The following is a 22279-nucleotide window of genomic DNA, read 5'->3' as shown; positions in this document are numbered from 1 at the left end:
GGCTTGTGAACGTGAAACACTTTTTTTTATTTTGTCAATATACCATGCATACGTAAATCAAGAATCAATCCTGTTAGACCGTAAAAAGTTGAAATTATTGCTTTAAGTAAACATTACGGATATTTATTTATTTAATCGAAATGATGTACCGTAGTAAATAACTATTGTGCAACCAGTTTCAGTAAACACTCATGCAAATAACATGCCAATAGTTATCAAAGGTATCAGGATTATAATTAAGTACGCCAGACGCGCGTTTCGTCTATATAAGACTCATCAGTGACGCTCATATCAAAATATTTATAAAGCCAAACAAGTACAAAGTTGAAAAGCATTGAGGATCCAAAATTCAAAAAAGTTGTGCCAAATACGGCTAAGATAATCAATGCCTGGGATAAGAAAATCCTTAGTTTTTCAAAAAATCCAAAGTTTTGTAAACAGGAAATTTATAGAAATGACCATATTATTGATATTTATGTCAACACCGAAGTGTTGACTACTCGGCTGGTGATACCCTCGGTGAAAATATAAGACGTTACAGAAGCATTGTCTTTGTAACGTATACCCGGGGCATTCAAAAGCTAAAATTCATAATAATTTTAATCTCATCATTTCAACGTGTTCTTCATCTAATGTGTTTTCATGTCTGAAGTATAATTAGATATTGATAATCTCACAAGGTTTAGTGTTTATACTTGCAGTGAAAGATAAAAAAGAAAAGTAAGTTGACTATTTTCTATTCAATTATTAATAGTAGAGATAGCATCGCAACCGCATTGAACATAATTTTATACGTGGGAAGGAAAATTGTCCAGCGTTTGTGGTTAATTTGTGTAGTCTGAACAAAATTATAATTAAATATACTTGTTTTTGTTCTTTCTATCGATCTGATAAGTGAGCCCGTTTTCAACTTATTTTTAGAGTTTGTATTATGATGTGCTGTTACTACACTGTACCAGTTTAGGGATACTGAATGTACTTGTTCAAAGTCAGGGGTCTGTTTGTTGCTGTTTATTTTGTACATACATTGGGCCTTTATTGTTATATTTAAATTCTTTTAACGTATTACTTCAATCTGTGCCTTTTATAACTTATTTTACGGTATATGTTTTGCTCTAGTTAAAGGTCATAGGATGACAAATAGCGGCTTAATATATACGTTGTGTGGTCGCTGATAAAGAGTTTTCTCAATACACTGACACTCATACCGCATTCTTTTATTTTCATATGAAATATATAATAAAAACATTAATGATAATAACAAGATATAAATGATGTATTTCTGGAATCGAACACATGTAAAAATAAATTAAAAGTAAGCTTTACATGAACCTTAGGATAACCGTACTGTATTTGAAACCTCACTTACGTGAAGCGTGGGATGAATTTGATGGGCGTTACGCCCAATAGCTAATTTTGAGTATCTAAGTGTCTGCGATAAATGTAAATATACTATGATGATATGTCGTCATGTTAGAATTTATCAAATCACAACGCTGCTTGAACGTTACATACAAGTTCAAAGGGATTTATTAAATATTCGAAAGAAACCAACAGAAGTCAATTTAGGAATACGATATACCAGATAAAAGATAACCCAAATTCGTTGAAATCCCTCGTAATATTTCCAACGACTCCAGATTACCTTCGATATACAAATGTGAACAAATTGTAAGACAAACTAATATATGATCATAATAAAAAACAACTAATAGTAAGTAATAAAACTTTGTCCCAATTATATGGCTATTTTGAAAATGATCATGACCCATTTGAATAAACTGCACAACCCAAGAAAAAACCACCTGCACTGTCAGCATACAAATGTAAAACGCATTAGACAAGAGTTCATTTACATTATATGTAAATTATCTTTTGTTAAAACTTCCTTTTGGGTTATGTCTATTAGCCGAGTTGTTTTGGAAAGGTGCAATGTCATCCCTATTATACCTAGATGGATCAGTATCAATTTCATTGTCCATAAATCGACGACATCTTAAGGAAGAGTGTTCTAAACCACATTTGAGACATGCATGTCTGTATTGGCAATTGCGTTTGTTGCAAAAACCTTTAAAATTAAAATCGTAGCATTTATTACTAACATCAGCGTGTTGCTGTTTTGGAGTACTGGCAGTTAAATTAGGTAACCACAAAAAACCATCTATGGATGACCATTTCTTTGTATGATCCCTTGATACCCTTAAACGGAATTGTTGGTCATAAGAATAGCATTTTTCAAAAGAATGATCAGCTGCTGCACCCCTTATTATGGACATATACGAGAAAAGTTCACTTGCCTTTCCAGGATACCTTTCGATAAGGACCTGGGCATAGGCAATGAATGAATCAGTCCAATTTTCAACAGAACTAACAGTATGAAGTTTTTTAACTTTGTTTTGAATAACAAGCATACCCTCATTGATGCCAATTGTGTTTTCATTATTTGTTTGGCTGTTAAAATTCTTACAGTGCATAAGAGACAAATCAATGTATTCAAAATTCCAATTTTTGTCCTTAAATTTTTGGCTTATAAATATGTCAACTTCATTAAAGCCAGGTAACATTAGAGGTTCATCATAAACTTCATTTACCTCACCTAATGCAGCTAATTGCGGCTCATTCACTCGAATATCAACAGGTCGCATGGCAACTAATTCGGGTTCATCAACCCGCTGTCTTCTTTCTATATATGCTTCTTGCTCTACATCAGCTGGCGGACGCCTTCCCACGTTTCTCACAACTGGTTGTGGCTGTTGTACTTCCCTGGGAGCCCTTATAACCCGAAGCTGCGGACCTCTAACCTGGTCCTGTCGGCGACGTCTACCTCTACCTCTTGGCATTGTTATAACTATTATAATCATATAGTCCTTTTTGTGTTCCTTCAGAGTTCAAATCACGCAATGAACAAATCACGAAAAGCATGCAATTTTATACCAAATAAAAGCGGGAAAACCGCTTATGAAAATTGTAGGTTAACAAAAGACGCTTAAGTCCATCAAAATTAAAGAAAAGTTAACTCTAGTTTAGCAGACGATACTCTCAATTTATTAAATTGATTTAATGCTGAATGATTAAATCTTAGTACATTAAAATTAAATGTCACAATGATAACGTTCAATATGTCAAAATGGATAAACATGTTTTACATAAATTGACTACATCGTAAAACAGCATCGACAGTGTTTTGATACTATTCAGTATATTTATATTATATTTAATGGTTTTTTAGATAAAGATGACCTTTCATGATTTGTTGTTACCTTTACGGGGCTGCTGGTTATGATAAAAAAAAATGGAAAACAACACGTTTAATAATTTAGTGCGTCCGAAGCGCTTTTCTTGATTAACCTTCATCAGGAACGCCCAAAGCCAAACGTTTGAAATGCGAAGATGTATAAGTACCGAAAATCGTTGAAGAGCTATATGTCAAAAAGATCTAAAATAAATAGTCAAATTCATCTCAAGTAAACTTTGCCTGAGGGATTTGAAACCTTGGTTTCATAATAATTTAAAAATTTAAAAACGGACAATTTTAGTAAAGTTTGTTAAATCATGTAAGTTCCGAAGCACTGACTACTGAGCTGATGATACCCTCGGGGACTGATAGTCCACCAGCAAAGGTATCGACCCAGTGATGTTAAACATTGAACACAACACGTTTAATAATTTATTGCGTCCGAAGCGTTTTTCTAGATTAACCGTCATCAGGAACGCTAAAAGCCAAACATTTAAAATCCAAAGATGTATAAGTACCGAAAATCGTTGAAGAGATATATGTCAAAAATATCTAAAATTGATAGCCAAATTCATCTAAAGCCAACTTTGCCTGAAGGAGTTGAAACCTTAGTTTCATAATAATTTCAAAATTTATAAACGGACAATTTTAGTAAAGTTTGTTACATCATGTTAGAACCGAATCACTGACTACCGAGCTGATGATCTATCATCATTGCCACGCACTTTATATTAGCCTTACTTTCCAAATTATTATTTTATAACATACCAAATTTTTATCTAACAATGATGCACCATTCTCATTAAACCCGGCAAATTTGTTTTATTTGCCTTAAAGAGAGATATACTTCTACTATATTTTGCTTAAAGGAGTACAGTATGTCAACGAAAGACGCTGAAAGATACACCACATGGTGTTAAACTACTAGCATTTACATTTTCTTTCAATTTATCACAAAACTTTAAAATAGCACAATTGTTGTAAAATGCTTCGTATATTACTTATGTGTTGACATGTCAACGTATATTTTTTCCACCTAACAGAAGTTCCAATGGAAAATTTATTATGAACAATGTCATAATATCTATTCCTGTTGGAACAAATATTCTATTCCATTTATTCCGGTAGGAACATATACTGTAATATATATTCCTGTGGAAATAATATTCCAGAATATGTTTTCCCTTTTGGAACTTATATTATGAAGGAACTTCTATTCCGTGACACCCATACTGCTAAACTCAAGACAATACTTTGAATACTCAAAGTAAATCGATAACTGAAACTTATTTGTTATATCAATTATTACTTCTTTTTAAGAAATGATAAATTTTATGTTAACACCGGCTTCCAGAATATTCAAAACGGAGATGAATACGAAGAAGTGGAAAATAAATTTGGTAAGTTACCTTTATAATATAAAATAGTCCAAAGATACAAAGGTGACGTGACATTCAAAACCAATAATGGACAACATAATTATACAAAAGCGGAACACAACAAGAAAGACGGACAAGTGCACACAACATCTATCTTAAAAAAGGAAGATTGAGCAACACAAACTCCAACAATAGCAATAATCAGGTACTCTGCAAAACTTGTGTGATTAAAATTCGGCTATACATTACTTTCGGTGATATTATTATCGTGGAAATTCTGGTCATCAATAAAAGAACATCAGTATCATTCATTTGTAACACAGATATTATATAGCATTTAATCAACTGAGGATGACGTCACTAGAACTGTGGAAGGGATGACAACAACTCACAATTTAGAACCCTTTGTTCGAAAGCTTTTTGTAAGGAGCATCCCTTTATCATTGAAACCGTATTAAAAATCAAAAACCCTGGAATATCGAATCATCTGAGAGATATGTATGCCATATGTAGGTGCATCTAGAATGTTGCTAACGCAATACGTTTCGAGATGCAGCACTTCGATCTAAAAACAAAATCTGCATTATGTTTTCTCTTATTTCTCAATTCGTTTGAAACAGTGTCCTGATAAAATCAGTACAACTTTATATATGGCTGAATAAACATAAAAATAACTTATATCCACAGTACTGCTATTGTTGGTATTATAATATGTCTCTTTATTGAGCATTATTGTATTGGTATTGTATTCTTTCAGATGTTGAGCATCCACAGTGAGTATTTAAGCATTCTTTGACATTTACATCCTCAGATAATAATGACATAAAATATATTTCACTATTATTTAAATGTTCAGTTTGGTCATAATGCTCTTCAAATGTTTAGATTTTGATACATCCTGAGCTTACACATATTTGTTTAAGAGTGTTTTTTTTTATGAAAGTAGATACAGCAAAATGCTATGAAAGAATAAAATTTATCAAGAATTACATTCATATTCATTTGTTTTGAAAAAAAAATCATACACGTTCTTTTAAAAAAACACATACGTTTAAAAAAAAAAGCAGTCTATATATGGTATAATTGCAAGGTGTTTTCATATATTTCGAATTAAAAATTGACCATATTGCCTTATCCATTCATTTTGTTATTAATTTTAAAGTTCCTTACAATTCTAAGTTAACCTTCACTTGTGAACGGAAAATATGTTAACTCAATATCCAAGTGAACGTTGACATAATGAGTCAATCGAAAGTAGGAAGACGGCTTTTTATCTTGATCTTTTTCATAAAATTGCAACAGATGAACAACTGCAACATTGATTCAATTACTAAATAATTATTCCTCTTGTCGACTTCCTATATTCCTGCAATTATACTCATTTCCAATCTAATCACTGTGTATGGCTTTTATTTTCACTGAATAAATCCGTTAAGCTCGGGAATGTTCCCACTACAGTAGTTTTTTTTTTTTATCAGGGTTGAGATTTCGACAAAAAAATTGCACAAACAGACCTATAGTATTTTTTTTTTTAAATATAATGACTGACATTTAAGCTGTTACTCAACAGATTTAGTCCTATCCGTAATATAGGAACTTCTTAGTTATTCTATGTTGCTTCGTCCTGTTGTCTTTGTTTACATTCCCTACTCTGTTAATTAATAGAATCAGATATACATCTGAAAAAAAAACTACTGTAGTGGGAACATTCCCGAGCTTAACGGATTTATTCAGTGAAAATAAAAGCCATACACAGTGAAGTCTGGAGCTGGCATGTCAGTTAACTGCTAGTAGTCTGTTGTTATTTATGTATTATTGTCATTTTGTTTATTTTCTTTGGTTACATCTTCTGACATCAGACTCGGATTTCTCTTGAACTGAATTTTAATGTGCGTATTGTTATGCGTTTACTTTACTACATTGGTTAGAGGTATAGGGGGAGGGTTGAGATCTCACAAACATGTTTAACCCCGCCACATTTTTGCGCCTGTCCCAAGTCAGGAGCCTCTGGCCTTTGTTAGTCTTGTATTATTTTAATTTTAGTTTCTTGTGTACCATTTGGAAATTAGTATGGCGTTCATTATCACTGGACTAGTATATATTTGTTTAGGGGCTGAAGGACGCCTCCGGGTGCGGGAATTTCTCGCTACATTAAGGACCTGTTGGTGACCCTCTGCTGTTGTTTTTTATTTGGGCGGGTTGTTGTCTCTTTGACACATTCCCCATTTCCATTCTCAATTTTATCTTTCCGTTTTTAAATTAATGTGTAATTTAACAATACTGACTTTCAAAATGTTTATGTTTATCATTCTAGATAGAAGTAAATTAACAAACGTGCGCATAGGACCCACGAACGTTATGAAGTGTCATGTTTTGTTCATAATAAATTTTTCTAAAAGTAATGCATTGATTTTTGTCTTATTTTGGCGTTTGTGTTAGCATTTGTCATGGAATCAAAACTGTTGAAAAACAAAACTACAAATTGACAATGTTATGTTAACGTAATAAAATCACGGTTCGGTTTTCAAATGCATCAAAAGAAAAAACACAATTGAAAATCGATCAAGCAAATACTATTTAGATTCCAAATATTTTCGTTCAGTTATGTGAAAAATTGCAATAAGAGCCTCATTCATAAGCAGTATTATTATTATCATAAACATGCTTTGTCAAATTATAAATATTGTAGATACTTGTTAATCTTTTTTTCTTACAGTAATTCAACGCTAGACAATATCCAATATCAAAATATGTCATACCATTGGACACGACAGCGCTGAACCCAAACAACTTTAGTTTGAGTCTGATTGATTTAACTCTCGTGTTTACCGCCTGTTTTATAGCAAAACTTCTGGTATTCGATTTTTTCAAATGATATTTCAGCATACAAAATATTTTCATTGAATTCTTATAATTATCATTAAATGTTTCAGATCTAGTAAAACATACGAAACACTTGGTACCAAAGACAAAATAAGTGTGTATGATGATTTAGAAAATACAAAAGGTGCGTATGGTAAAGTTTAATTGAAAGAACTTGTCTTTCTTGCTTATTCTTTAGTTTTCTATGTTGTGTCATGTGTACTTTTGTCTGTTTGTCATTTTCATTTGTAGCCATGGCGATGTCAGTTTATTTTCGATTTATAAGTTTGCATGTGCCTCATGTATCTTTCGTCCCTTTGTTGCAAGGGATCAAATATGAAAATAATAGATTTCATTTTAGATACATAAGATATGTAGGACAACTCTACATATAAACACATTTGCTTATATTATACTTAAATCTATCTCAATATACATGATATAAGATAATGAAACAACTGTTTTAATTAGAAGTGTTACATTTGAAGCACTCGTCTTTGAATGCCGTACGATAGACATAAGCTACGTACACTCTATTGATAGAAAAAAATATAACAGCCATTCCTTTTAGTTCAATTTAAATACAAGTTTAAGTCTGAGTTAACCATGAACAAATGTTAATTACGTTACAGTCACATGACAAAATTATGTCTATGAGCTGATAAACAAAACACTGTCAGCCAATTAGAAGATGCGTTACCACCAAAATTTAATAACATAGTAATGATAATAAAATTTACACAAAAAAAGTATGTCTGATAAAAAAGATGTGGTATGATTGCCAATTAGACAACTATCCACAAAAGACCAAAATGACACAGACATTAACAACCATAGGTACTTTACTTTATTGTGTACGTTTAAATATAGCTGTCAATATCTTATTTCGTCCAGAGAATTATTTGACAATACACCTCGATGCACAATAGTTACAACGCTGATATGCCGTATACTTCTGTTGAACTGTTGCTGTTTGTTTCTGTTATTTCATAAGCTATAGTTGAAATGTAATATCTTTTATCATTTTTTTTTCTTATTTAGGTGTAACATCATCGAAATCGTAAGTATTATTACTATTTGTATATGTATATCTGAACATTTGAAATTTCATATCTTAAAACAATACTCTTTTACTTGCGACAATTAAATGGGGATATTAAAACGATATGTAATTCCATTTCGAATTACTGTGAATTGATAAATATTTAACACAAATTAGCTAATAAAAGTAAAAAGATATTGTACAGAAAATATTAAACGGCAGCAGACGTTCAATTATTGATCACACAGAACGGAGCTAACATTTTTTTAATAAGCAGATAAACATGTACAAACATTTTAAAACAATATTGAAACTGTATAAAACAATGAGCATCCCTATTTTTTCCTGAAATGAAATTTAGACTTCAAATTCGAAAGGTAACGACGAGATAAAACGTTAATCTGGAGGAAAAGCAATCATCTTGTACAACAAAATTTGAACAATTAAAAAAAATCTAGAAGAATATTAAGTATGCATTTTTATTAAAAATTTGAATGTGTGAGCGAAACAAAAATGATTCTTCTTTATGAGTTCAGTTCAATAAGTAAGTTGTTTTTACAAGATAGAACTATTTAAAACTGCATACTTTCAACAAGAGTTTGTCGCCTAAGTCTGTTTACCTACAGAATACGTGTCATTGCATCTGCTCTGAAATTGTATATTAGTTGAAAGGTCAAGTTTTTTGCGAAATGTCTTTAAAAATGTTGGCATTACAATAATTAATATCATTTATGCATAAAATTGACAATGGAAATGGGGAATGTGTCAAAGAGACAATAACCCGACCATAGAAAAGACAACAGCAGAAGGTCACCAACCGGTCTTCAATGTAGCGAGAAATTCCCGCAACCGGCGGCATCCTTCAGCTGGCCCCTAAACAAATATATACTAGTTCAGTGATAATGAACACCATACTAAACTCCAAATTATACACAGACTTGGGACAGGCGCAAAAATGCGGCGGGGTTAAACATGTTTATTAGATCTCAAACCCCCCTTTACTTCTAGCTAATGCAGAAAAGTAAATGCATAACAATACGCACATTAAAATTCATTTCAAGAAAAGTCCGAGTCTGATGTCAGAAGATGTAAACAAAGAAAATAAACAAAATGACAATAATACATAAATTACAACAGACTACTAGCAGTTAACTGGCATGCCAGCTCTAGACTTCAATTAATCTGATTGAAAGATTATGATTTCATCATATGATTATCAGGCACAATCCTTCCCATTTTGGTTTAGTATCATACTATCATAACGTATATTAAAAGAACATAACCCGTGTCATGCCAACAACTGGTTTTTGAAAAAATGTGTTTAGTTCCGATGCAAAGACCCTATTAGTGAATCAATACGTACGCCAAAATATGCAATATTTAATGACCTGACAACAGTACCGTAACTATATCCCTTCTTAATAAGTATGTTTAAAGGTTCTGTTAGTTTCTGAGGTGAATACTGACATGTTTGTGCTTTATAAAGAATATGTCCATAAAAAATGGATGTGAAATACCTGAACGTATAAGAAGTCTGCATGTTGAGCTATATTTACGAATGATTTCGAATGTTTACATAGTCTTTGTCTATTTGTACTGTAGAAATTATAGTTCTCTTACTGACAACTATTCAACACCTAATATATGGAACGCCGGAACTGTCTTGTAGTGTAAATATTTAATGTGTTCTGTCACTTTGTCTTTACGTCCTGTTGTTTCTTCTTTATGTTATGTGCAGATGCCTTTAGTTCCTGACACGGCATCTCTTTGTTATGTAAAATTAGTAATTTGTTTGGTCAAACAATTGTATAATATGTCATTGCTAAACTTTGTTGTGTAAAATATGCATTACATTATGCTGTAACTACTATATATTCTGTGAATACTTCGGAACTTTATGATCAACCACCTTTACATTCTCTCATATTTTATCTATGTTTTGTCTATTCTTCTTTTACGTAAGTCACTTAATAATTGCGTCCTGTTTCAAATGTGATTGTTATGCCGAATGTTCTTAAGGTTTTGTTTTGATACACCTTTGTTCTATGTAAACCTCATGATATTATAATCTTTTGGCGTTATGTTGTGTTAATACATATGTATCTCCACTAAAAAACACAACACATCATGGTATAGTTCCTATGCGTTTTGTCGAACAATTGATACTCTTTGTGAGCATTCATTACGTCATGTGCAAATGCCTTTTACATTATGTGCAAACAACTTATACATTTTGTGAAAACCTCGTTTACCTTATGTGCAAACATCGTTCCCCCTATGTGCAAACCTCGTTTACCTTATGTGCAAACATAGTTTACCTTATGAGCAAACACCTATTGCGTTATGTGCAAATACCTACTAAGTTATGTATAACAACAACACCATTATGTGCAAACACTATTACGTTATGTGCAAATACCGCTTACATTATGTGCAAACACCGATAACGCTTTGTGCAAATGCCTATTACATTATGACCAAACATCCATTACGTTAGGTGCAAACACCTATTACGTTATGTCCAAACACCAATAACGTTATGTGCAAACACCTATTGCGTTCTGGTAAATGCTTTTTTGGCACAGATTAAAACAAAACGCATCAGTAATATACACTTTGAAAATTAAGAAAATTATAAGTTTTAGCTTTCTAAAAAGCTCTGAACTACTTCGCTGTATTCTTTTTCAAGGTAATATCCATTGGATGTTGAATGTGAACTGAAGGTAATATATGTGCATCGGGTTGTTGATTTAGTATTGGAAATGTAGTATTTTTATATATTGATTGATATAAAAAAGTTATATAAATATTTAGTTTTTTGTTCTACATAAAGAGTGTGCGTTATACATCCATTCTTTTTATATTTTGTTCACTTTACTTGTTGAAAATTAAAATATTTACAAATATATAGACACGATTCTCGAGGTGTGTCTCTCTGGAGGTGTGCCTAGATTGACAAAAGTCATAAAATAAATTTAATGCATTTTTGAAAACATTGTACAGGAACATTTTTTAGCAAACACATCGTGCATATAGCAGATTAGCGATGCAAATAAAGACGTATCAATGATTGATATTTCAATTTTCAATTTCAGTGTGTAATATATGCATAATAAAACGACCATGAATTAATAACATTGATCTGAAATGTAATACACATAGTTAATTTTCCGGCATTTAATGGCTTAATATCCTCAGAAGAGAACAGTCTGTAATTATGTATCTCATTTAAGCCAATAGTTGTTGCTGAATATCAGCCACAACATGAAGCAAACAAACATAATTTATATGTGACAAGTAATTATTTCAAGATGGCGTGTATATCGACTGAAACTAAAAGCTCTGCCCTGCTATTCGAAGCAAAAAGAAATCTACATGTAAAAAACAAAGTGCAACCTCATTTCTTTACGGAAAATGTGAACGGAAAATAAGTTGATATAAAAAAAAGAAGACGTGGTATTATTGCCAATGAGACAACTCTCCACAAGAAACCAAAATGACACAGAAATTAACAACTTTAGGTCACCGTACGGCCTTCAACAATGAACAAAGCCCATACCGCATAGTTAACAATACAAGGCCCCGAAAAGATTTTGTAACACTAATCAAACGAGAAACGAGTGCACTTACGGCCTTATTTATGTAATGTTCTCTTCCATCTGCACCAAGCGGGTCATTTCATAGGTCGTCATATCTTGCATACATAATCATATCATATGGTTTTGGAATGCGCCGAATTACATTTATGAATTATAGACTTTTGACAAGATCAACACATTATACATGTTATATATGCGTCTATTCAGATTATATTGACCGAGGACGAAGATATTTTCCCGCCACCTCTTATCTTGTATTTGTTTTTGAATTAGCAGGGAGTTTTGGCAAAACTGAGTCCAGAGCCCCCTCTTAATCAAACTACTTATAGAACCAACAAACGAAGTTCCATCATTTTCAAAAATTCTGGTTCCGCCACTGGTCATTGACTGAGAAAACAAAAAGAGAAAACAAAATTAGGTCCGTGTGTTTGTTTATCTAATGATATCTTAATGAACAACTTCTCTATTCATTTTACATCGGATGACCGTGAGGGCATTCATGTATATTGCTGTCGCCTAATATTTATACACACGTACAGAAAAAGTGTGTTACCGCATGCGGAAGAATATCTTAAGAACGTTTGCAATCTCCCATGCAGAGTTATCTGTCTTTGCTTCGTCTCTCTACGTGGGACATTGAATGTTTTGCTAGTAGATATGAATGCCCACTCAAATTCAATCTATCAGAAAAATCAAATTATTACAGAAGAGTGTCCACCATGCACTTGCACAGCACTATAATCAATAAAGTGCAATAGAATGATATACAAATGGATAAAAATTATATATATACATATAACTGTAATTTACAAATATTAAAATAATTTATCATATGTTTAGTAGTAAATACAGAAGTTTTGCATATCTGTTTAATCAATATCGCGCAACTTTGATGCGCACCCTTTATCGCATACCCTTTATCACACCCCTACTTTTTTTTCTCTTTTTTTTTTTACACAAAGTCAGTTTTGTTGGGTTTTTTTGCTTAAGGAAAATTTTCCTCAAAATAGGTCAATTTTTTGAATGACGTCATTGTTTGGTATGTGACGTCACGAACGTCAAGGTTTCATATTGTATGCGACGTCACGAACGTCAAGTTTTCATATCTTTTGGCACACTAAATGCAACTATAAAAAATACAAAACACACAAATAAATACAATAATAAACAAAATATTTTTAAAACAACAGCACGCAAATTGTAAGGTAACCCAGGTGCTTCGAATAAGCAATTGAGCAGTTCTTTTAAGGCCTTTCAAACAAGACAAAAGTAGAACTGAAGGTAACCCAGTGCTATGGATCAGAAAACAGATCATATATAATACTCTTCTGTTGAAATATATGATAAAGCGTATAATACATGGCAAAATCCGTATCACATGCCGTATCATAATCACCCCCGACCAATATCATCCCTCGGGCCTAAAGGCCCTTGGGCTGATATTGATGTCTCGGGATGATACGACATATGATACGGAGTTTACTGATTTGTATCACTTCTACGATGACGTTGAATTTATCATCCACGCACAGAAAAAATATATATCTGTACTTTAACGTCACGTTCAGGTAAAGAGATGTGATTTGGTTTTCTGAGACAAGTGCTTGTGACCGTCCACAAGAACTTGCGGTCATCCGATGTTCAGTATTTCAGTACTTTGATTAATATCTTTAACATAAAGATGTTCTCAAAAATTAATAAAACATAACAAGGTTTTATATTTTTTACAAATGTCTTATTAACCTTATTTTATCTTGATTCATTTTGAGAACTCAAATCGTATCAATGACATACTGCACATTTAAAGATTTTTTAAAACTGGGAGTTAGCTGGCAATTGTTTCATGGTGCTTTAAACGAATGAACAAGAGGGTTCCGAAATTCCAACAATACAAAACATGACATGTGAACTTTCTTAATTTATAATCAGTAGCAGGAAAATTACAGAAGAATTTAAGCCTTCCCTTTCGTGTTAAAGTCTGTCACTGTTTTCTTTTCGTTATATAGTGATTTTTTTTTAAAGAATTTTGACTAAATATGTTACGTCGATTTCAAGGCGAACAAGATTGCATCAATTCAAGATTGTTTCCGCACTTTAAGGATAATTTAGATTGAATCATGTGAACTTCATGCCTCGCTAGCTATTAATAAAAAACCCGTCTCGCTTTAACAGTAGCCGAGAAAAGGGGGATCGATATATCTAAAAATGGCAATATTTAAAGGAAACTGTCAAAACATATTTAAGAATGATAACATTTAGATCCAAAAGAATATATTTGTATGAAATTTTATATTTTTTAAAATAAGATTTCTCCAAATAATGATGTGCAGCAAATCCCTTTTATCAACATTTGGCTTAATTGTGTATTTACATGTAGCTTTATTTATCGAACCATTCGCGTTCATAACTAAACGCATCGAAGCTTACCGTTTATACCGTATATCCCGCAATAATATTCATTGAATTTATGACTCTCCGTTCGGAAAATAGGTTGATGTTTCTTATTTATACGACTATATTCGTTGAAATATTAAACAAAAAGATAAATTCATATTAACAACTGTGGAATAATGTATTGATTATAAATGTACTTTGTCGGTAAACGTGAAATTTATTTATACGAGCTTTAGAAACAGGACGAAAAGCGATGCTTACCGAATTTTCTCCTGTTTCGCAGCGAGAACTAATACATTTTATATTTCTGACAATGTACATATATTGTTTACAATTTACACCTGGTATTTGAGCATAAGTTGTTTGAATGTTAACCATTGTCTCTGATTTTTACAATTATTGAAACGGGGACTCGGAGAAAACCCCAAAATGAACTATTACATGTACCCAGAAAGAAATATCCATATTAATACCGATTGATCAACATGGAAGCGGGTAGCAGGAAAATTTATTTGTACATGTACAAACAAAGCAAAAAAAAAATGTTGTTTGCCTGTTATTTGTATACAATAACTAGCTAATTGCAGGATACAAGCGAATTACTTAACTGTAACCATTTTTTTAAATCTGGTGAAAAACTAAATGGGGTAGAAAAATAAATAGATTAGATGACTACACGGTATGGGTTTTTTGTTAAAGGCCATAAGAAGATCTATTGTTAATTATTTCTTTGTCACTTGGTCTCTCGTGGAGAATTGTCTCATTGGCATTCATACCACTTATATCTTCTTTTTTTTTTTTTTATAGAAAGTCAGTTTTTTTCTGAAATTCAGAGGGAAAATTATGTTATGATGACCATTTTAGCAACGAAATTATTTATTTATTCTTATAGACAACAAAATAAACGATCTGCATATCACTTATAAAAAATAAATAATAGAAGAAAACAATTACAATTTACTAGAATATGTATTTTTTGTATCGTTCTTGATGCAGGGTTCGAAGTTACCGGACAAATATGGATAAATGAAAGTCATTATCTGGAGTTTCAAGTTGCGGGATTTAATTTCGAGTATGGCCAGTGAAGGTGAAACAAGGCTGATAACCCTTTCATTCAGAAAAAATATGTGTATGCGTCATTTTTGTGGATTACAGGATAATGCAGTTTTTAATATGAAAAAAATAGGTTTTTTTTTGAGAAATTGCAGCTTTTTGTTACACCCTTCTACCTGCCTGATTCAAATCGGATAAAATTTTTCCAACATCCCTGTTAATTTAAAAAAAAATGTCAGATAAGAGGGGCTGGTTTCCTGACCACCCCTTTTCAGGACACCCACCTGTCTCAACACGCCTTGTCAGGGACGGAGGAAATAATAAGTCTTATGAAGGTTATTCAGATATATATTCACAACTGTTTGGACCTTTTTGATTATAGCTCTTCATCTTTCATATAAGCTTTGGATTTCAAATAGTTTGGCCACGAGCATCACTGAAGAGACATGTATTGTCGAAATGCGCATCTGGTGCAAGAAAATTGGTACCGTTAATTTTATTAAAGGAAAAGAACGAAAATAAAATCTTAAACATTTTGTAGGATTCCTTAGCTGCTACATGAATCGTGGAAGACGTCATTACATTTGTAGCATTAATCTAATACACGTTTCTCGCTAGATGAAAACCATACTGGGAGGGTAATAACAAATAATCCCGGTCTCTTGTCAAGAATTGTCACATTGGCATTCGTACCACATCTTCCTTTTTATATCGTATTGTTCCTTTCGGTTGCACCTCTTGAAAACTAAAGTCGTGTCTATATATTTGTTACAATTTTCAACAAGTAAAGTGAACAAATTTTCAAAGCATGGATGCATAACGCACACTCTTAAAGTAGAGCATAATAATGTCCATAAAACTAGATACATTGTATGTATATAGCATTTTTACACCTATCAATATAATTAATATAAAAATCTACAGTTTGTTAGAAAGGTCAAACTTTTAATTTTCTTCATTTTCAAAATGCATATCATTGATGCGTTTTGTTTTAATCTGTGTCAAAAAAGCGTTTACCAGAACGTAATAGGTGTTTGCACATAACGTAATAGATGTTTGGACATAATGTAATAGGCATTTGCACATAACTTACATGGTGTTTACACATAATGTAAGCGGTATTTGCACATAACGTAATAGTGTTTGCACATAATAATTTAGTTTTTATACATGACTAAATAGGTATTTGCACATAACGTAATAGGTGTTTACACATAAGGTAAACGATGTTTGCACACGGGGTGAACGATGTTTGCACATAAGGTAAACGAGGTTTGCACAAAACGTATTAGTTGTTTGCACATAATGTAAAAGGCATTTGCACATAACGTAATGAATGCTCACAGAGAGTATCAATTGTTCGGCAAAACCCATATGAATTATACCATGATGTATTGTGTTTTCCACTGGAGATACATATGTATAAACACAACATAACGCCAAAAGACTATAGTATCATGAGGTTTACATAGAACAAAAGTATATCAAAACAAAACCTTTAGAACAGTTGACATAATAATAACACTTGAGACTGGACGCAATTATTAACTGACTTACGTAAAAGAAGAACAGACACAGAATAGATGAAATATGAGAGAATGTAAAGGTGTTTGATCATAAAGTTTCGAAGTATTCACAGAATATATAGTAGTTACAGCATAATGTAATGCTTATTTTACACAACAAAGTTTAGCAATGACATATCATACAATTGTTTGACCAAACAAATTACTAATTTTAAATAACAAAGAGATGCCGTGTCAGGAAAGAAAGGCATCTGTACATAACATAAAGAAGAAATGACAGGACGTAAAGGCAAATTGACAAAACACATTAAATATTTACACTATAAGACAGTTTCTATTTTTGTTTTAGCTCGATGGGCGTTTACGAAGCACTAGGTGTCAAAGAAAAACCAAACATTTATGCTAAAATGGAAAACCAGAAAGGTAGCGTTAAAATTTGAAAGCAACATGTTCTGATAAGATAAGTTACATTTGACCATCATTGTATGATCGTTTTGCCAAATAGTTTTTTTTTTGTCTTTGGCCAAGAACGTTCCAAATGAAGATGAATTCAGCAATACGTTCCAAGTGCATATACACTACTAATGTGTTATTTTTACAACACATTCTATAGTTTATAAGATGTTTCTATTAACGATGATCTTCCTTTGGACTATTGCTTTAACCAAATATGTTTTTTTTTATCGATTATAACATAGTCAGAGATTCAATTCAATAGACATGGAAGTACATTGTTGGATTATAATCAAGTGAACTTGTCGTTGTCTTAAGTTTAAATTCGGTAAAAGTTATACCCAAGTGTTCAAAATTTGTACCTTTCAGTTTAAATTTTAGACCTCATTATCACAAAACAAAACACTATATGGTTGGTATCTACAGTTTAAAGTAATGCATCAATGTTATTTTCATTTTAGAACAGAAGCAACTTAATACGTGAGTACTACTTAAAACCGATGAATATAACTTTGAAACGGCAATAATACAAACGCTCAAAATTGTATGTCTTTTAAATTTCCGTCGTGGAATCCGTTTGTAATGTTTTCATAGAGTCCACTCCCAAACATGTTAGGTTAGCTCCGTTTTGAGGACGTTCACAAAATTAATATATATTTCAGGCAGAATTTGTGTTCCCGATATGATTTATAGACAGATTAGTATGTCCTGTTGGTGCTAATTTTCAAATATATGGTTATTTTTGAGAAGTTTATCAATATTATAGATACTTAAATTTATTGTATTTACTCGGGTAATTGTTCCTAACTTGTGTACTGTTCAAACCAGCCATAGATAACTATGATATATGTTAAGAATAGAATCTTTCATTTAGAAAACATTGCAATCGTAACTATACTTATTACGGAATATGAATGAATCGTTAAATCAATAGTAGATACCAAGCCTACATTCGTATATAAAATGTGAAGAAAAGGCGGAATCGCACGTCTCCTTCAACACAAGTTTCAACAGGATAATAAGGACAGATGATCATGAAATATAAGATTAACTCAATGAGCCAGCAAACCAGGGATCGACATATAAACTGCCATATATAATATATACCAAAATTTTAATAACAATCTAAGTTTATTCGTTAATTTTAAAGAGTGATAACTCCGAAATTCCTTTCTGTAAATTTTTCTTAAAAAATGTAATTCATAATTGAGAAGTACCTTTTTTGTAGACAACACGAGGATAAAAACCAATTTAAGAAACCGAATGATCACAACGACAGCATGGAACTAAATACAACACAAGGTTAGTGTTTCCTAATATTTCATTGAAAATTTTAACTCATTAGATAAGTACCTGAAATATGAATTGTCCCCTAGTCATGTATCATTTACAAGTAATGGCATATGTCTTTTATCATACAAAAAAATGCTGAATCTACTATGATCGTGTTCTTGTTTACATAACACAATTAAAAATTTCTGCAAAATGTGTGTTAAAGTGATAGGATAGGTGTAAGTCTTATAAGACTCCGAATACTCCCAATAACTTTTCTTCCTATCGATCTTGCTGTTATTTAAGCTTTTTAATATGTTCCTTTTTTTATTACGTTGAAACATGTTGTAAAATCACTATATTTAATGACGTTACAAATTTTTAACAACATCCAATCACTTATGTTTCATTTTAGAAAGTAAATGGATAAAGACGGTATGCATATACAAACTATAAGTGCGCATGTGATGATAATTCCCGTGTTTTTTAATCTGTAATTTCATAGAATATATTTTTTATTGTGTTATATTTTTTAATCAGTTTCTGAATTTCAAGTATATCAAATCGTCCTGGCTTTTTTGTATCACTTATATATATATAGGATATAACACACCTGTTAAATATTGAAGGTAGAATTGTCTATTTATAATTTTTTTGAAACGATAATCTATAGTTGTTGTGGAAATTTCTTCATCTTTTTTTTCATTCTCTGTCTATTTCCTTTAATTTCAGAACGAACAGAAAAAGTTTATGAAAATGAAGTATTCTGATGCAGATATAGCCACACATACAGCTTGTTTACTGAAAAGATAAAAACACCAAGAGACACACGAATCTTTTGACAAAACATACATTTTATGTTTAAAAAATTGTTTTATGTATATAGTTATACATGTATTTGTAAATATCATTCAATACTAGTACTGTTTTGCAAATATTTGTGCAAATAAAGTAGTTTGTTCTAATTTATATAGTCAGGAGAGTAACTTTAACAAATGATTTTTTTTTTAAATACCTATGAAAGTAATTACTCAATACGCATTTTAAGGAATATTCAAATAAACAGTTATCCTCGGAATAATGTCAAAATATCATTTCTATAAGATCTTTCATACAACTCTAAAATGCTTGAGGTGGTATGGCTGTGTTTCGCCATCTTGAATTGTAGAAAACAGACAATCTAAGGTCCAGTTTTCAATCAAATTAGCACAATTTGATGCAGGAACGCAGATAACTAATGTGAATTTGCATTTATGAGAAAAAAATTATTAGATTAAAACTTTTGTTGATATTAATATTTTTACAATTGTTGATTAATTCTGCTTAATTTTAATTTCTTTTTTTTAATTAGTATTTAAGGGGATGTTACTATGAAATAGTGCATTTTTCTACATGGAATTTTGCCATTTTGTACTTTAGCCGGGGAAAACGCACGGCGACCCTATTTTTCTTTTGATTTTCTCAAATCATTTTCTAAAAAGTTATCTTCTTGTAATTTATTTTACAATTCTATCATTTAGTTTAGCTTCTAATCACATAATGGTGTTTTTTCCTGTATAATCCATACAAAATGTGTCATTTTGTCACGACCTGTTGCTTGAAAAACTGCGCGGTGATCTATCATTTTTATGTTATTTGTGAACATATATCAATAAAATACTACGTTTTGGTAAAGTATGAACATATTCTATCATTTTTAATTTAGACTGCCATACCACTTTAAGCTTAGTAGTTACAGTTATGTAATGAAAATCTGTAATTGTTTTGGGTTTATATAAACTATAAAAGCTATATAAACTAGTTTTATAAACTCGAATTCATTACATGTAATCAATCAACATTAGTAACAAAAGAAGTCTAGATGTTTTGGAAACCAAAATTCAAATGTAATCCACATTTCAATTGTTGTTGAACCATTTGGTCAGGTGCAAAATATTGCTAGTATTGATTGAATTTTTAAGCTTTAAATAAGGGCAGAAAGAATTATCTTAAATGAACATTATAAGAGGATATTTTTAAACAAGCTTTTATATCTTCCTATATCTATTTTAAGAGAGCTACGTTTGATGCCCATTCCAAATTATATTGTACAACGACTAGCGATTTAAATTTTTAAAATACTTCACCAAATAACCCCGAAACATCTCAATGTATTTAGATATGTTGATCATGTTACTTCTAGAACAATCAGACAAAGTATTTGTAATAAGCTTTTTGTTCCAAAAATCTAAAACCGAATACAAGGGACGCTCTTTGTTGATATCTGAAAGCATTTTGTGAAATAAATTATCTACAAGCAGAAAACAAATCAGTTAACAAAACATATATTTAAGCATAAGAATTAAACATTTGCATATTAGTATTTTCATCATTGAATGTTATACTTTAACCAGGTTTAATCTACCAGTTTCTACATATGAAAAAAAAACACGAATATTTTTGTGCACCTCTAGTTTCTGGTTTTCTTGTAAACTAAGAATTATATATTCAACTTGAATATGTTAGAAGTACTATTTTTGTAATATTTCTCTAAAACACATTTCACAGATCTTGAAAATATTCAGATTTCCCCTCCGAATTAAACAGTATAATGTTCACTTTTCTTTGAAAATAATCTGCAACAAATTGACTTTAATTTATTACTCTACTTTGATTTATTACTGATATAAGATTGATGCAATATTGATTTACACTGCTGTAATAATATTTTATGCATAGAATATTTCTGTAATTTGAATTTCGATGTATATTTTTCATTTATTTATAAGTTATATTACATTTACTTTGAAATCTTCAAAATTGTTGAAGATCTTGAATTTTGTTCAAGATTGAATTAAATATTGACAACATTTGAGATTCATTAAGGTTTACCTAAGCATATTATTGAATATACAAATTATATGAGTATATAACCTTCTTTTATATTTGTTCATTCTGCAATTTCGCGTGCATTGAGAGCATACCAAGTTTTACAAATAAAGCTTAAGATAAATAAGCTTGAAGCTATTACTGCATTTTATTTAGAATATGCCTAAGAGAATACAAGTTTCTAGTAATAAAAATAAAATTGAGATTGAGAATCTGGAATTTTCAAAGTAGACAACTATCCACTAATGTTTACAAATGCTGTGGATGTAAGCAAATATATGCATCTGTTACGCACCCTCGTTGTTGTTTTCATATTAAAATATATTAAGATATGAAGAATTTTACAAATGTTACCGAAACTGTAGTTAAATATTGATCATTACATATAATTAGAAAATGTCATTGTGGAGAAAACTCATTTGATTTATGAAACTACATGTAGAGCAAACTTTTTTAAATGATGTACAACAATTACTGTACATCTGATAAACATGTACTCAGTTATAGTATAGTATCAAAATGAAATAATTCAATGCTGCAAACTGTATGAAGTAATTCAATATTTAGTTCATTGCGATAAAACCATGCTCCTCATA

The 22279-nt window shown here is 31.2% G+C and overlaps 1 protein-coding gene across 1 annotated transcript in view; it reads left to right on the top strand.

Annotated features, from left to right (window-relative positions):
• LOC143079319 (uncharacterized) overlaps positions 1-19687 on the top strand; it is a 239632-nt gene extending 219945 nt beyond the window's left edge. The window contains exons 5-13 of the mRNA XM_076254579.1: positions 702-720; positions 4556-4635; positions 5372-5387; positions 7548-7621; positions 8518-8536; positions 17440-17513; positions 18005-18023; positions 18772-18845; positions 19548-19687. Coding sequence (XP_076110694.1) covers positions 702-720; positions 4556-4635; positions 5372-5387; positions 7548-7621; positions 8518-8536; positions 17440-17513; positions 18005-18023; positions 18772-18845; positions 19548-19585 — 413 coding nt within the window. The 3' untranslated portion in view covers positions 19586-19687. The remainder of the gene's footprint in view (positions 1-701; positions 721-4555; positions 4636-5371; positions 5388-7547; positions 7622-8517; positions 8537-17439; positions 17514-18004; positions 18024-18771; positions 18846-19547) is intronic.
• Positions 19688-22279: the final 2592 nt, after the last annotated feature.

This window comes from Mytilus galloprovincialis, chromosome 6, assembly GCF_965363235.1.
Source record: "Mytilus galloprovincialis chromosome 6, xbMytGall1.hap1.1, whole genome shotgun sequence".
Taxonomy (NCBI): Eukaryota; Metazoa; Mollusca; class Bivalvia; order Mytilida; family Mytilidae; genus Mytilus; species Mytilus galloprovincialis.
The sequence above is the reverse complement of the archived record's forward strand: the minus strand, read 5'-3'. Positions and strand labels throughout refer to the sequence as shown.